Below are 16,888 nucleotides of genomic sequence, written 5' to 3' on the forward strand. Positions count from 1 at the left end.
TGTGGCTGTGAGCTGGTGCAGCATGTCTGTATTGCAGCTATCACCTGGGGCATTTGATTTTAACTGACTGCTGTCACTGTGACACAGATCTAAAGGAGTGTATTTCAACCTCAAAATTTATGTATTGCTGTCCTGAAATCAGACTCTTGGAGTCTGAAAGGTTACCAGGTTATGTTAAATGCCAAATATACAGTGCCAAACTCAGTATAAAATGTGGACCTAATATCTTTCTACTCTACCAGCCTCCTCCTCCTTCCCCAGCTGCCACAGCAATAGCTCAGGACCAGGGGAAATTAATTTGCAGTGGGTGTCTGTCAAATTAGTGCTTTCCCCTTGTTCTAGAAAACTTTTTTTTTTTTTTTTTGGTTCAAAATATGTATCCCCTACAAAAAAAAAAAGTCAGTATGCTGGAGATCATGTATAGAATACCTTTGGCAAATAATCTGTGAGCGTGGGCGAAGTATTTGTCACTGCATCATATTCACTGCGATTTTAAAGCTTATCTCAAGCAGTTACTGAAGATGACTTGAAGAAATATGTAAGATCTCCATTAGCTAACAACACGAGCCGGCATGTACTCCCAGCTCAACACTGCCATGCACGGAAATGTGGAGCACTGAGCTGAGAGATTTAGTGCCATTTGCAGTGCCTGTACATTATAGGGAGTGTAGGAATGCAGAACATGGGTCAGAAAGCAGATGCTAGGTTTGGGTGCTTGCTCTTTGGGCTGCAGTCTGGTAAGGTTAGCCAAGCCCACGTTACACTGAGACACTGAGCAAGTTTTAACCAAGCACTGCAGTGTGGTAGTTACTGTGCTGAGGAACATCAGGTTGTCTTGCTGGCCTTGCAGTAGGCAGCCAGTTGGAGGGGGGAAGGTAATACTGCTGTTTTGGGGAGGGGTAGGGAACAATGTGAAGCTTTGTTGGAGAGAAGCCTATACAAAGAATAGATGATGGAAGAAAATGGAGGAGGATAGGAGTGGTTTGGGTGGAAGCCCTTAGGTGGCAGGAAGAGAAAACCACAAGAATTGTGACTTAGGGAGAACAGTGCAGGCAAGAGGAAGGGAAGGAAGAGGAGTGACTTGCAGAAGAAGACAGAATCTTAGAAGTAAGCAGCAAGTCCAAATATTCAGATAGTAAAGAAAGTCGCTTGCCAAAGTGTTGCAGTAAAATGCATGTGAACATGAGATACAGCTGTCAGGGACAAGACTGAGCAAGAAGAAGGGCTTGGGAGACCTGTGGATAAAGGGGAAATGGACACAGGAGCACCCTCCAAGATCTAGGGGATTTGGCTAGAAGACAGGAGAACCCACTCTGTTTTTGTTGATTTTGGCTTGATACTTTAATAAAACATAATGTGCCTCTGGCAAGTTAAAGCTAAATGCTAGATAAGTTTACAGGACTTTTTTGTTTTCCTTCATTTTATGTAAAATACTTCTTTAGCGCTATCTTAAAATCTCCTAAACGGCAGGAAATTGCACTCAATATTTCAGAATCTTCCAGGAGAAGGACCCTAGACCCTCCATTCATGTTTATTGCAGATACAGTGCAGAGTCTTCCTGCCTGCTGAAGCATAAATGAGACTGAAGAGCCTCGGGGCTGTATCCCCAGCTTATACTGCACATGTATCTTCAGTAGCAGGAGGAAGGCCCTGCTTGGGGAACAAATGGAGAGGAAATCCCTTTTCAGGGTCCTTTCTTTTCCCAGAGCACATTCCGTCCCCACAGGGCAGTGCAATGAATCAGTCACAGTGATTCCATGACATACTTGACCTCCCTTCTCTTTGTGACTTGCTTAAGCTGCACATCTCTGTACTCCCCACAAACTTCACCTTCTTTTACCTTTAAGCAAGTAGCAGTCAACACTGTAAGAGAATCCTACTGCAGCTGTAGCCCATCCAGATATAAAAGGGCTTGGGTTATGTGTGCAATATGTTCTTTTTATTTGCAAGTTTGCATGAAGAACGTGTCTGGCAAGGTCTGAGCAGATGGATCAGAGAGCTATTTTTCTTTAAAAACTTTGGCAAGTACTCCATACCTTTGTATTTTGGCAGGAAGTCTACGTCTCATATACTAGTTTCTAAAGATTCTGCCCTTAGTTTGAGCCTGATTCGAGACTTTTGCAAGTAATGGAAAGACTTCCATTGATAAGCAGAGGGGCTGTAAAGCCCTTTTAACTCCTTAGCTCTGAAGGCAGAGTCTGCATTACTCTTTTGCAGAAGTGGTTACGAGAAGAGCTCGAAAATTTGCACTGAGAATTTTCAAAAAATACAGCGTCAGGCTCTTGCACTAGTGGTGATGATAAGAAGAAGCTAAGATTTTGATAGCCAGTTGATTTCCCTTTGTCTGGCAAAAGGTACTATATGGAGGCCCTGCACTTTACAACGTATGTTTCCAAATATAAAGAGCAGGAGACTGGCGATGTTTGCAACAAAATGAAGGGTTTGCTCATCCTTTTGTCCAAGATAGGATCAAAGACTTCGAAGTCAAATAGGGAGTGAGGATTATTGGGAATTAGCATGGTCATTTTTTAACCTTAAGCTTCAGAAAGGGTTGGGTGAAGTTCCTGAGAGCTGTCTGAGGAGACCATTGAGATCTGGAACCAGTCAGTGAGTGAATCTTTCAGTAGGGTGAATAAGACACAAGAATTTGGAAATGACAAGGAGCTGTGTATGCAAACCTTGGGAATCTGCTTATTCCACTGCAGAGGGTTAAGCTGGAGTCCTCTGCAGGTTTCTTAAGAGTTCAGAAGAGGTTATCCTAGAGGGTAGTTTTCAGCCTTGATGTTGTGCATAGCTGAACTTATCTCTGTCTGCTAACCACATCATTTACCACTGAGTCTCATTGTTTTGGCTTATTTACTTTGGGCTTACTAGTCCATGTCAGGTTATTTCCATGATCTTAAAAGGCCCTTGAAGTTCCAGTGGAAACCATGGATAATGACTGATAAATAAGACAGATTAGTGAGCCTGCCAAGGTGTTGTAATACACAAGAACATCGCGGGACTCTGAAATGACAGAGAAGTGAAGAGAAGAGAAGGGAAGGAAGGAAGTTATCAGAGAGCCAACACCATCTGGAGGGAGGAGATCAGACAGCCCAGAATGAATGGGGGGGAAAAACAGCTTAATAGCAGTATTTTACAAGATAGTGCCATACTTACTGCTATTCAGTGACTGCAAAACCCAGGCTGGCTGACAGCAGTGACCATCCCAAGTTCTAGGGCAGTGCAGCAGACAGGGTAGGTATTTTTAAGTGGCCGTATGATCTTAATATGTTTTGAAAGTTCATGAATTTGTTTTAAGAAAACGGTAAGACCCCAAAAAATATTTCCTAGCAGTTGGTGACTGCAATTCTCAAACCCAGCTATAAAATGTCCTTGTTGTTGCTAAAGCTTGGCCTTCTATGTGTGCCTAGGGTTTTGTGGGCTGCAGCAGATGTATGTCATTGATACATCAGCCTGTGTATCATCACTACGGAACCACTTTCAGTTTTTTCTTTGTTTGTTTGCTTGCTGGGGAGGCGATGAATTTATTAGCTAAAACTATTCCATTGTAAATTATACTTCATTGTAATTCATTCTTCTGCATCCGATTGTGGTAACTATAGAAAACTAGTAGTAGTTATTGTCTAGGCCAATGAAATCTGAAATAAACTAGGCAAGTTGCTGTTGTTTGAAAGAACCAGTGTGTCTTTCTGTCAAAGTTTTTTCTTTTATGTGTGTAATGAGTCATGAAGACGGGCTGCTCTGGCGTCTGCTCTCAGTAGTTATTGTCTAGAATACATACACTAATGTGTTCACTCAGTTGTCCCCTACTTTAGCTGCCTATATATATGAGAAGGAGAGTAGGCAAAGGAAAAATTGAGAAAAATAATTATATTTCTGGTAACAAAGTCTTGGGTTCCAGAGGGTTTTTTGGGTTTTTGTTGAACCAGTATAATTATACTGACGCCAACTGCTGCTGCTTGCTTTGCTTGTATCAGCCTCTGAGACGCCCCACTTTTTAAAGAAGCCATGTGCCTCCTAATTTTGCAAACATTCTGCTTTTTTTATTATGAATTATATAGTGTTCTCAGTGCACTTTACAACAGACTAAGACAATCTTTATCCTTTTTTTTATACTCAAAACTGTGTGGTAGTTACGTGAGAGTATAAAGATGGGTACGTGTAAATAAACAATTTTGTCCTCCAGTACATTAATGAACATCTCAGCTCCTTGATACTTAAATTTTTAAAAACTATATTCATTAATGCTCTCCAGTTGATGTGAGAAATAAGCATAGAAGGTGGCAGATGTAATTTAGAGATGAGTATTTTGTGGAAACTCACATGTCGTTCCTCTGAAACCAGTTTATGACAAAACGGAAGTTTTTTCCTGCACCTGGTGATGGTGATGTGGGGTGTGCTTCCAAGACAGCATTGTGGTCCAGCCTCCTCTAATGGACAAGGAGGAGCACAGACAAATCCTTGCCAGCAGAGCAGAGGGTCTCCCCCTGAAGATTGAATGAAGAGTAGATTTCAATAGAATTTATAAAATACCAGAAGTCTGGCAGGCCTGACGGGGATGGCATATGAGTGCTGTCACCACTGAGATCTCCAACTGTGCTTCCTAAACATGTGTAGCTGTACAAGCAAGAACAATACTTTGTTTGAATCTGGCTGCTCCATGAGCCCTTTCCTGCAATTAACTGTATTATTCCTGTATTCATGTTTGTTTTTCCTTGATCTGTTGGCAGAAATCTAGAGATATTTCATAGGCATTTATAAGCTAATTTTTTCCCCAGGTGTTTTTCAGAAGGATCAGACTAGAAAAAAAAATGATGAGGGGAAGGTTAGCAGTGCCTCTAGAAAAGTTAGCTAGGCTGCAGGGCTTAAGTTTACAAGATACTTTGTCAAGGAGAGGTTAACAAGCATTTTGGCTAATTGTGAAAGGGAGGAATCCCATGCAAAAAGAGGGTAGACAAAAGCAAATTGTTCTTAGAATTTAGAGCATTGCTACTGAAAGAAAATTACTCTGCATACTGGGCTGGAAGTATGTGGATAACCATTTGGTAACACTTCTACCTATTCAGCTCGTCCCCACATAACAGGATCATATGCATATGTTCCCTGCATAGTTCTTTATTAGGAAAGGCAACGTTGCATTATCACATTGTTGAAAGTGAGACCAAACAAACACCTGGAAGAACGTGCCCATGTTCAGAAGCTGCAGAGATTTTGCACAACCTGAATTTTGAGTTGCCGATTTGGGGCTTTCACTCGGGCACGTATGAAGGTGTGCATGCTCACACCTGCACCTGTACAGTTGTTATGCTTCACCAGATACTTGTGCACGCAGTTGTTTAAATGTTTCTTTTCTAAGTGAGGGAGGTGAGGCTGTGCACGGGGAAGCTGTGTCTCCCCCTCATACGAGGGATTGAATCTGTCAGGTCCGTGTGGAGGTGGTGATGCACAGTACTCCCCCCACCCCACATACCCTTGCCATCCATGTCATGAACCATAGGCGTACCAAACTCTTTCTGCCTCTCTAAGAGGGAATGTTTGGACAAGGTACCAGAAGGAAATGAGAAGGGATTAAAGGGGAAGTTTAACTCAATCTTCCTTCTCTCCTGTGGCAGGTTTTTTTTTTCCCCTCCTTTTGTTAATATTTTTAGGGCTCTAAAAATTCTTTTGCACAAAAGCCTACTTTTAGGCCTTCATTTAGTTCCTGCAGATACAAGTTGTGCAGCAGCATTTCTGATAACAGTGTTTGATGTGGTTGCGATGGGCTAAGCATGAAGCTAAGGCATGTTTATAGGTAAGGCGAGGCAATGTTTATAGGTAACGGTAACATCTCTTCTAAGACTAACCATTATAGTTGGAAAAAGTAGACAAGCTTTCAAGCACAAAAGCTCCAAGGCACAGAAAAGGCTTTTCTTCTGTGTTTTGCAACTAAACTAGCTCACCTAATAGGAAGAAAGTGTTGGAAATACTGAAAGAGAAGTTTTTCAGGAATACAGTCTTGAGGATGTACTGGAAGAAGAAGGTATGTTACTGATGGGGAAAGTAAGACCAGAAATGTAGTGCAAAGAAGTAAACCAAAGGGATAAATGGCAGAGAAACCCTATAATACTTATGGAATAATTTCTGGAAGACTCGTTTGAAGAACGCATTGTAGCTGTAAAAATTTCTTATATATTCCTACAAAGAGGCCACCTTGTTTACCACCATGAAGAAAGAAGCTGCTTCAGTGTGAATGGAAATGTAAAATACAGTGTAGGAAAAGAAGTGAAGAGTCTTTCACCAAGTTGTTTTGTGGGAGAAAATAGACTCTGAGGATTCAGCCTAAGATTTAATCGTCCGTTAGCTTTCCACACTTGCAATGATGTGACAGAAAATGAAGGAAAAAAAGTGGAAATGGTAAGGCTAGAAAGATCATTCGTGCTTACAAGCAGTCAGGTTGTTAAAATCATATATCATTCTGACACTATAAAGATACTTAGCCTAAGAGAAGGAGATTGAAGCAGACGTGCTAATTTCAGTAAGTACGGCACTCATCACACTCAACAGCATTTTGCTTAAGAACCACTAGCGCCTGTTTAACCCATGATGTCAATTGTGGAAATTATGCCCTACTTAGTTTGTGACATTTTAGCTCATTTTCCATAATTTTTTTCCTGAGCATGCAGCTTTAACAATATGGAAAGAAGCCTTACTTTTTGATATCATAGATGCCATAGTATGGGTAATTTCTAAACTCTTTATTCCACAGGGTCCACCCTGTCCCACAATATCCTACAGTTTTGAAACCTGCAAACACTTTTCTTGTCATTCTGTTCATCGGAGAGGGTGAATGTTCTTTCTGCCATTGGATACGTGCAGTGATGATTTCTTGTACTTTTACAAATGCCTTTCATGCCAGGTACACACTGCCAGCCTTCAACTTTGTCTCTTAGTAGCAGTGGGACTAGGGTAAAGAGATTTCATTTTGGATACCAAGGCACAGCTAAGTCTCCAGAGCATATCTAAGACCAATTATAGTTAACATCAGGAGATTGCTTTTGGCACGTTACTTACTTTTAGATCCTTACATCACTGCCAGAACTGAGGTATGCAGTTTCTGGAGTCTTTGGAAAGATATGACTGTGCAGAAAGGAAGAGAAATGAGCCAAGTTCTTGTGTGCCATTTGCCTCACACACCCCCCAGCCCCAACACATCTTTGCAGAATGACAGCTGCATTACATCCTCAGAAACACTTGAGTTGACCTGATAAAGACCAAAGGGAAGGCAAAGTTATATTTGTACTTCTCTGGGACTTTCCCAGCATTGATTACTGATTCTCTCATCCGTCTGGCACTTCTGAGCAATGGTAGTCCCCTTGCTGCTGCCAGACTCTCTGTAAACAGTTGTTCAAACACTTTGTTTGAAGGTTGTCTTATAAAAAGGAGTCCCAAGCATTCAATGTTTGAGTGCCCTGAGTTTCTACTGGAGATCTCAGCATTGCCTACTAGCAGCACGTAGTCATTTTCTGGACTTGGACCAGCACCTCTTGTCTGTTTGCTGAAGTGTTGTTCAGAAAGAAGGCAAAGAGCTTGTCATGCTGCTGCTCTTCTCCTAAGACAAATATTATTGTGGGAGCTGCATTATTGGTCTTTGAGAGGTCCAGCACTCCCTTGAAATAAACAGAGAGATTCTACGTGTTGGACGGAATCTGGCCTTTTCGAGCCTTCTTTTCTGTTTAATTACGAGAAGCCTAATTTTATCATGATGACATAATTTCACACCTCTTTTGAAATATTTTTCTTTATATGTATTATGCAGTTTCACCATTGTGTTATTCCAGCAGCGTTTGCTAGATGTCAGGTCGATCTGGGCTCAGAAGATAGGAGGAAACAGTGAGACATTGTCAGTTTTTCTTTGGAGACAGACTTGGATGGTTAAAGAGAGGAAGAACCCAAAACCATATATGAAGTTGCACAGCTAGCGTGCCAAAAGTTACAAATTGATGTTATCATGTGGTGTCTTGATTGGAGTTGGCAATGTGGCAAGGCATTCCATCTTCCTGCATCACAAAACTATCAACATAGTAATAACCAGGGAACCAGAAACCTGTTAGCAGCCAAAAGTCCAGTTGTTGTTGTCCTAGAGTTAGGGTAGAGGGTAGCAGGCTGTGCTTGCATGTAGGAAGGCACTGAATTGTTTAGCAAGAAGGAAGACTGTGGCCACTTGCTGTGTTTTGAAAGGGAGGGGCTGGATTTCTTTTGTACAGGTATCTTATTATTACATGCTCAGTAGCAAGCTTTGCTGGAACTTTTGACACAAATACAAGTACAGTTGTCATCAAAGCTGGCATCATCATCTGTTGCAGCAATCCTTGTGTGTTCACAACACACACCAGGCTGTCTTTGCATGTCCCCAGGTTACCTGTATGGCTAGTAACTTATTTTCTGTTTAATGTATGACTAGTACCTGTAGTCAGAGGAAAAGCTGGAAGCATGAGTAAGGCCATACCATACAGATTAGTTATGGCAATATAATATCTTCAGTGTACAGACTACGTTATACGGGCTTTAGCATCTAGCCAGCATAAGTGCTACTGAAGAAGGTAAAATAGCCTCTTTTGGTATTCCAATTACTATGATCTCTTGACCACTTGTGTTGCAGGACAGGTTTCCAGGGCAGTCTTTCTGGGGGATCTCTCTCAGGAAGCAATATGTGATGGCTTGTTTTGCTTGGGAGCATAAGCTGATTTCATTAGGTGTTTTTATAACACCTTCCTCTCCCCACACCCCCTAAGAAAAGTCTTTCTGAAAACATGCCTGAATCTACATCTGCTGCCTAGGGGTTTGAGCTGCAATAGTTTCTTCTTCTGTAATGTTGGTGGTCCGTTTTAATAAAAACCAGGTAAATGTTAACCTGTAGGCAGTCATATTTATTGTTTCTTGCAGGTTCTAAAATCTAAAGAATTATCATCACCAGGACAGCGCTACATTGACAGCAAAGTAGTTAAAACAAGAGCTGAAGGAGAATGGTTGTCTTTCGATGTCACTGAGGCTGTACATGAGTGGCTCCATCACAGAGGTGACAGCAAGTGCTCTTTGCCTTCACTCCTGCCCCAGCTGCTCCTCCACTAACTCAGCAGGATTTCAGGATCATGCCATGTGTAAAAACCAACTTACTTTTATGTTTTGCAGACAGGAACCTTGGATTTAAGATAAGCTTACATTGTCCATGCTGCACCTTCGTGCCTTCCAATAATTATATCATCCCAAATAAAAGTGAGGAGCTTGAAGCAAGATTTGCAGGTAACAAAAGAAAAAAAAACCAACCTTTTTTAAATATTGTGGTAGTTACGAATTGAGGAGGGAAACAAAGAGTTCTTACTGCCTCCTTAAATGGTGTTCAGCTGATTGAAAACTTGCTCATTTGAGAATCTTTTTTTCTCAGCTGGTAGGAAGTGGTATTGAAGGCACAAGGGTGAAACTGTATCAGCTGAACTATTCTAAAACCAGGTGGAATGAATAAACCATCTCATTCCATGAGTGCAGCTTCAAGTCCTTAAGCATCTGTGTTACAGTTTGCATCATGCACGGCAGATGTATGTACAGTTTTGGATGTAGGGAAGACTGTTGCACAGCAGACCATCCCCTGTTGGATAGTCATGAGAAAACTTGCCAAGTATTTTCAAAATAAACCCTTTGACTGCTGTCCATCCTAGCACTGTAGTGGTTCAGGCTTCATAGAGAAGGCAACTGCTAGAAAGTAGAATTAGGGGGGTGGTTGGCACCCATGCAACCTGCTTGCAGTAGATCTATGTGTAAGCGTGGTGCATTTTATGAGTGCTAAACAATACTTGTGACAAATTTCCAAGGTCTAAGTAAGTCATGGTTGTCTGCTTTGGTTACAGAAGCACTTTCCCTTGTCCTCACTGAGTGTAGAGGCTCACAGTCTTTCTAAATACCTGCACAGATACACAGATACTTCCAGCTCTTCAGGCACGCTGCATATCGCCAGCTACTCTTCTGAGGATTGTTTTGTTGTTTTGCTTTTTTTTTTTTTTTTCCTTTTATTCTGGTCACATCAGTAATATTTTAAATTACTATGAAGAATGGCATCAGTTGCTTTGGGAAGAGCTGAGCGATCGATGCCAGACTTGTCCGAAAGTGTTTTACCGCCAGTGTGCTGTGAGTTGAAGAAACAGCAATGCTGTGCCTGTCTGGGTGCTCCTACTTCCAACAGTGGAAGTCTCATTCTCAGGTGAAGTCAACAGAACTACATTAGTTAATGTTGATTATCTCTACTTACCTACCATGGCACATAGAATTTATGGTAGCAAATTTGTTTATTAGTTACACAGGGTATTTTTTATGCTGACAGCCTCATAAAAACTTAAAGATGGGGTTGAGTGGGTGTTATAAAAAATAGACAGCAGTGTGTAGTGCTTCTTATGGACAGCAGAAAAGGTGATAGAGAGTAAATTTATGAAGGACACATAAGCTCCCTTGTGTTTTTAAGCCATTAAAATTTCAGTTTCAAAGAGGAAAATGTTGTTTAATGAACCATGCTATAGTTAGCATCCACCATTACATATAAAACTGTCTGTTTCTACGTTTCTCATTTATTAAAGTATATAATGATTTGATTCATTTGTTTTCCAAGGATTTGACTATATTCCTTATCAAGTAATAAGTTTTTCTAACCGTTGTTTTGCTGCATTGAAATATTTTCTGTAAGTAAATACCTGTACTGTACATGTGGTTAAAGCCATTGTGTGTATTTTAAAAATTGTTAGTAGGGTATTTGGTCACTGTAATTGCAAATGCTACAGAAAGAAAAGTGTGCCTTATTCTCTTTAGATAGTCTTGTCTGACTCAGGAGGTTAATTTTCAGAAGGCTCTTAGGAACAGGCATAACATAGGCTGTTTGATCCCCCAGAAAAGGCTGGAACACTGAGTCTTTTGCCTGTGCTGTTGCCATGATAAGAAGTTAGTAAGGCAGTTCGTGTTTCAAGAGAAAATACAAAATGTGACATCATCAGAAGAAATGTTTTGATCAATGTCCTTGACATGCCCATACAAAAGAAGGGGCTAGAATAACTGATTTTTTTTTTTTTTTTTTTGGAAAAAAAAAGCAGATTTAAATAAACTGGTGTGGGGAGACGGCATTAGAAAAATGTGAAACGGACAGAGAAAACTGTTGAATGTGAAATACTCAATGGTGTTACAAGATTTTAAAAGGCACATAGCTGTTAAAAGATGGGAATACTGCCCTAAATGAAGTGGCAAAAACATATTTGCTTGGGGCTCTTGAAACTAAGCAATGCAGATGCAGTGACTGAAGTAATCTTCCCTCTTACTCACTTCAACGGTTCTAGTAAATGTACTGAAATACCATTAAATGCCTGTGACTGTGGGAGGGCTAATAGAGTAGATAACATGAGAAATGTGAATATCTTGGGGATCTCGGGTTGAAATTTGCCCCCACTTCCCCAGTAAGCATTACACCATCATTGCCCAGTTTCTGAGAGAATATTTTTAAAGAGATGGTTTATTTAATTTGTGAAGAAAAAGCAACACAATGTTTATCACCAAAATGTATTTTTTGAAGGTATTGATGACTACACATATTCCAGTGGTGATGTGAAAGCTTTAAAGTCCAATAGGAAAAAATACAGTGGGAAGACCCCACATCTTCTGCTAATGTTATTACCCTCCTACAGACTTGAGTCGCAACAGCCCAGTCGGCGGAAGAAGCGTGCTCTAGATGCTGCCTATTGTTTTAGGTAACTATGCATCCATATGCGGTATATTTACATAGTAGTAGCAGCCTGTGAGGTATAATGCAGCTGTTTACCATATTTCTTTACACTTGACATTTATACAGAGTGCAGACCCTCATCTGCAGACCCACAGGGTCTGTGTGCAGCAGGTGTCTGCCCGGCGTTCTCCCAGTCCTACAGAGACAGTGGCAAATTCAGTTTCATCTGGGATGATTCTCAGACCCATCAGCCCCATAGTTAGAGCCCAACTGTCACCTCCACTCTGCTCACCTACTCAGAGAGGCCACTCAGGAGGACCTGGAGAAAACACTTCCTAGTCCTCTAGGGAAATCATTAGCTTTGTCTGTATAAGCAAATCAGGCCATGTCTAAGCATCTGATTTCAGTTACACTACTGTTGGTGTGATTTGATTATGCATTTTTGGGACTTGGACTTGCCTGCCTGTAAAACATCACTGGGGGAATAGGCAACTGGATTATTTTTATTCCCTGTGTTGTCTTTGTTATGACCAACATGTTTTTCTGTATTTTATTTCCCAGGAACGTGCAGGATAACTGCTGTCTGCGTCCACTTTATATTGACTTCAAGAGGGATCTTGGCTGGAAATGGATACATGAACCTAAAGGATATCATGCTAATTTCTGTGCAGGAGCCTGCCCATATTTATGGAGCTCAGATACTCAGCACAGCCGAGTAAGTAACAATACTGCTAATTTTCAGTTTCTCTTTTGTAACTGTAGGGTGAAATATGTTTCTAGGAGTGACATCAGCACCAATGCCCAACACATGTATTTATGATCTTAACAACTGAGGATGGTGAAATGTGGCCCTATAGAGAGACTCATACATGACCTCAAGCTAGTATTGAAGTCGTAGGAATGTATTGGCCCAGATTTTTTTTTTTTTTTTTAATATGTTCATCAATATGATCTATGGATGGATTGAATGTGTTTTGTGAGCATGAGCTTGGTGTAGCTTTGGGCGTCTGCCTGAGAAGGGACCTTTTGTTACAGAGTGTGAGTGGAAGATGGCACAATGAGTTTGATCAGCAAAGGCACTGAGGGAGGCACTGCCAGAGTTGTACCACCTGACTATCACCTACTTCTGTGGCCTGCCATTTTTTATTTGTCATTGTTACTGATATGCTACCATGCTGAACTTCATGAAAATGTAGTGATAGATGTGCTTCTTTCACTTCAAAAGATGTATTCATTCTTGTACTTTGAAAGTTCAGATGCAAAGGAGGAACCTTGTGTTTGGGATGCTGAAGAACCGATAGACATCTGAGATGGGACTTTTTATTTTAGAGATTACATATATTATTTTAGTTAGTTACCCGAGGATGAGTAGTGTTCTGCTGTGAAGTGCTTATGTCTCTCAACTTCCAATAAGGATGTCTAGACAGTAAATGCAAGAGGCAGACATTTGCTTTGCAGTTGTCATAAAGTAAGAATTTCACCCTCAGGTTCATACTAAGAACAATGTCTCACCCTTTTCAAACCACCTTTAAAACACCAGGTCAGTGTCAGCCAGCAGGGAAAACTCTTCATGTCCAAGGGGCAGCTTGCTTTCCCTTTGGTCTGTAATACCATGATAGCATGCTCTTGCTGAACTTACAGACCCAGGTATAGATATCCGTCGTAGCTGTCACTGGCTGTGGCATTGTACTGTTAGCAGTGTCAGCAGGCAGAGGTATAAATAAGGTAAGTATGATTCCGTGCTGGTGCGGACTCGTAGTATACAAACTTTGGAGCAACACTTGTTTTTAAAGGAAAGAGGAAGAATAACTGTCATGGTCACAAATATGTGGTTTGGATAGTTGCCCAAGGAGTCAGAAGTAGCTTAATAAAGTAGTTAGTGTTGCTGACCTGAACAGATCTTCTGTCTCTCTGAGCTGCAAATGTTGTGTTGAAGTTCTAGGAAAAGGTCACTTGGTGTTTGGCTAGCACATTAACGGCATCCTCAGAAATACCTATGCATCATCAGCGGGTAACCCTACATACTTCCCTTGCAGAGAACCGTGCGTATGAATCCAACGTGACATAAAGCACCAGGGCTGCTAACTTCACCATGGCTGATTCTCAACAGGAGTAACTGCAGCTTGAATCCTGCTGCTTGCAGGGTGGCATTAATGGACTTAGTAAAATGTGGCCAGAGAGGAAGAGCAGAGGAGTGCTTGAAATTTGAAGGGCTCTCGTCTTCCCTTGGTGCTCTTGTAAAGCCAAAGTCCTATAATGGCAAATGACAAAGTGAAGACACAGATAAAAACCTTTCAATTTATTCTTTCCTTATCAATACAGTGTGTGTGTTGACCTTTCAAGGCAAGATCTAGCCATGTGCCTGTTTTGAGGCTTAAGACTGTCTAGATAAAACCTTAGAACACTCAGGCAGCTTGTGACACCAGATTGAAGTGGAGAAGCATAAAACAATACTAATATCCAGGAATCTTCATCCTGTGCTTTCAGTGGGATTTTTCTCAGGTGCTATGAGAGGAAGTGATGCAGAAAGGAATTTGCTGTGCAGTAGCAGGAAGGTGAAGGCAGAGGTAGCTGTCTTAATCTCTCCTTTTTCCCTTCTTCTTCTAGGTACTCAGCTTGTACAACACCATAAATCCAGAAGCTTCTGCTTCTCCGTGCTGCGTGTCCCAGGATTTGGAACCCCTCACTATCCTCTACTACATTGGCAAAACACCCAAAATTGAACAGCTGTCCAACATGATCGTAAAGTCTTGCAAGTGCAGCTAAAGGATGCCCCTGAAACAGCATGGCGTGTTTATAATAAAAAGTAACCAAGGAAAAAAAGAAAGAGTGAGAAGGAAAGAGAGAAAATTGAAAACCCAGGTTCATCAGTGTTAAAAGGAAAAAAAAAAAAAAAAAAAAGCGGTACTAGTCTGAACTGTTTAAAAGTTTGTTTTGGTTTTGTTTTGTTTTTTTTTTTTTTTTTAAACTGGCATCTGAAGCAAAACATTGAAGGGCTTTATCCTACATTTCACCTACACATAGTGTGAGATAGACAAGAAGCAAAGTTAAAGGAAAAAAAAAACCTTTTAAAAAATAAACACTGGAAGAAATTTGTTAGTGTTACTATGTGAAAGGAAAAAAACAGGAAAATCCCATGAAGTGGAGTTGCTGTACCTGTCCCGTGCCTTACTTGATCTCTCTGTATTGTTACGCAATAGGCATCCTACCCATTCGTTCCTCTTAGTTGTAGAGATAACAGTGCATTATTTATTTGTGTGTAAAAACTATCAAATGAACATTTCTGTATCGCCATTGGAAAAAAGGAAACCAGCCAATATGGACAAAGTGGAGACCAAATAAGCTGCCAGAAATTCATATAAAGCCTAAAGGAACACAAGCTCAAAAGAATCAGAAAAGTAATGGTTAGTTTAGTTCAATTAAAATAGAAATCAGTTACGACGTTATTGAGAAACTCTGCCTTATAAAATACCTTCTTTTTCATGCCAGCTGCCTAGAGAGGCTTCTTGTAAGGTCTCAAACCCTTGTTTTAAATACTGAATAATTTACTAATAAAGGACACTCTGTTTCAGTCTCAAAGACAAGTCTATAAGAATTTTTTTTTTATTGTAAATGATTTAAAATGTCAGTTTAGTAAACCAGTGAAATATTTAACATGTACTGGTCTAATCTTCAGACCTTAATATGTTGCTGTATAGCTATGCTATGGAATTTTTTTTTTTGTTTTGGTATATGTAACCATACCTAGAGTATTACAATAGATGGGTAGTAAAAGCCAGCTTAATTGGAAACATATCTGTAGATCTCTATTTGTAAACTATTAAAAAATTAAGTACTTTATGTGTAATGTGTAAATTTTCACCATATTTTTGTACTCTGTAATACTGTCAGCTCTCATGAGTTTGAATTTGAATTTGGGGCTCTTTTTGATCACTCAGAATCATGTGTTTCCCTCTAGCTGGCCAGTATGAGTAGAGTCCCTATATTTTGACTTGCACTACAAATACATGTTTTATAATAGTTGCTATACATGTGCTTTGTATATTGTTCATCATTATGACATAAGCTACCTGACTCCATTTGTTTTCTGTTTTATAAAAAGGATGGATTAGAGTGATCTCCCCCATTCCTCCCCTCTCTCCTCAGTTGTCCCCGTTGGTAACACCCGAATCGCGATGCAGTTCAAGTTCCTTAGACCTTTTGGTTGTCTTTTGGCTATAGACATTCAAACAGATGGGCAGGGAGTGAGGTGTTGCAAGAAGAGATGTCCCAGCCTGTCTGGGGCGAGGCAAACCCTTGCAGAGAATGACATTCACCACTGTGCAGAAGGCTGGTAGGAAGCTCAAAGGAGGCGTGAGCGGGATCGGTTTGTGGTCAGAGGTCACATGGCGACCTCGCACGCGGCAAGGGCTTGCCCCTGCAGTTAGTCCATGGGACTGATCCTGCTCCTACTGTAGGTAACAAAGGTTTGCCTTTAACTTCTGCAGCAGCACGGCAGGCCCCTTTGTGCTATTGAGGTGTGTGTAAGAATTTGCAGGATCGTACCCTTGATTTTTGCCGGTTTGCCAATTTTTTTTTTTTTAGTTGAATTCACATTAAAGCTCCTTTTTTTAAAAAAGGAAAAAAGAACATGGGATTCCTAGGATTTTGTTGCTGTTACACGTTTAAATATTGTAGAGGGAGTGAAAAAAAAAAAATCCATGTAATATATTTCATTTTAAAAAAGCCCCAACCTAGGCTACCAAAAAAAAAAAATCATGAAGGCGGCACATTCAGTTAGTTTCACATGATGAATGGTTTTGCGCAGCAAAGCTGGAAAAACTGCATTAGAAACGTACTTCTTGGATGAGAAGGACCTTTCTGTCATTGACCCGAGCAGTGTGGGGAGGACACCCCTGAGCTTGATGTTGTCAGCTCCAATTTTTTAAGAAGTGCAATTTCTTTGGCTTCAGCAGCAGACCAATGGAAATGTGAACTGCCGCAGCAGCTTGTACACGCGGCTCCTCGGGACTTTGGTAGAGCCTGTGCTTATTGCCCGGATGGAAACGTAGCCCCACAGATGATCTAATCCCACCCGTTGACTCAGCGCAGAGGAGGAGGTATGTTAGACTCCTGATTTATTTAGTGAGTTGAGATGAACAAGTGAAAAATCTG

General features: G+C 40.8%; 1 protein-coding gene across 2 annotated transcripts in view; it reads left to right on the top strand.

Moving 5' to 3' along the window:
• TGFB2 (transforming growth factor, beta 2) overlaps positions 1–15,872 on the top strand; it is a 62,638-nt gene extending 46,766 nt beyond the window's left edge. For both annotated transcript variants that reach the window (XM_008937116.1, XM_008937117.1), the window contains 5 exons: positions 8,926–9,058; positions 9,172–9,282; positions 11,585–11,759; positions 12,296–12,449; positions 14,342–15,872. In XM_008937116.1, coding sequence (XP_008935364.1) covers positions 8,926–9,058; positions 9,172–9,282; positions 11,585–11,759; positions 12,296–12,449; positions 14,342–14,500 — 732 coding nt within the window. In that variant the 3' untranslated portion in view covers positions 14,501–15,872. The remainder of the gene's footprint in view (positions 1–8,925; positions 9,059–9,171; positions 9,283–11,584; positions 11,760–12,295; positions 12,450–14,341) is intronic.
• Positions 15,873–16,888: the final 1,016 nt, after the last annotated feature.

This window comes from Merops nubicus, unplaced genomic scaffold (genome assembly GCF_000691845.1).
Source record: "Merops nubicus isolate BGI_N331 unplaced genomic scaffold, ASM69184v1 scaffold17753, whole genome shotgun sequence".
In the NCBI taxonomy this organism is placed as follows: Eukaryota; Metazoa; Chordata; class Aves; order Coraciiformes; family Meropidae; genus Merops; species Merops nubicus.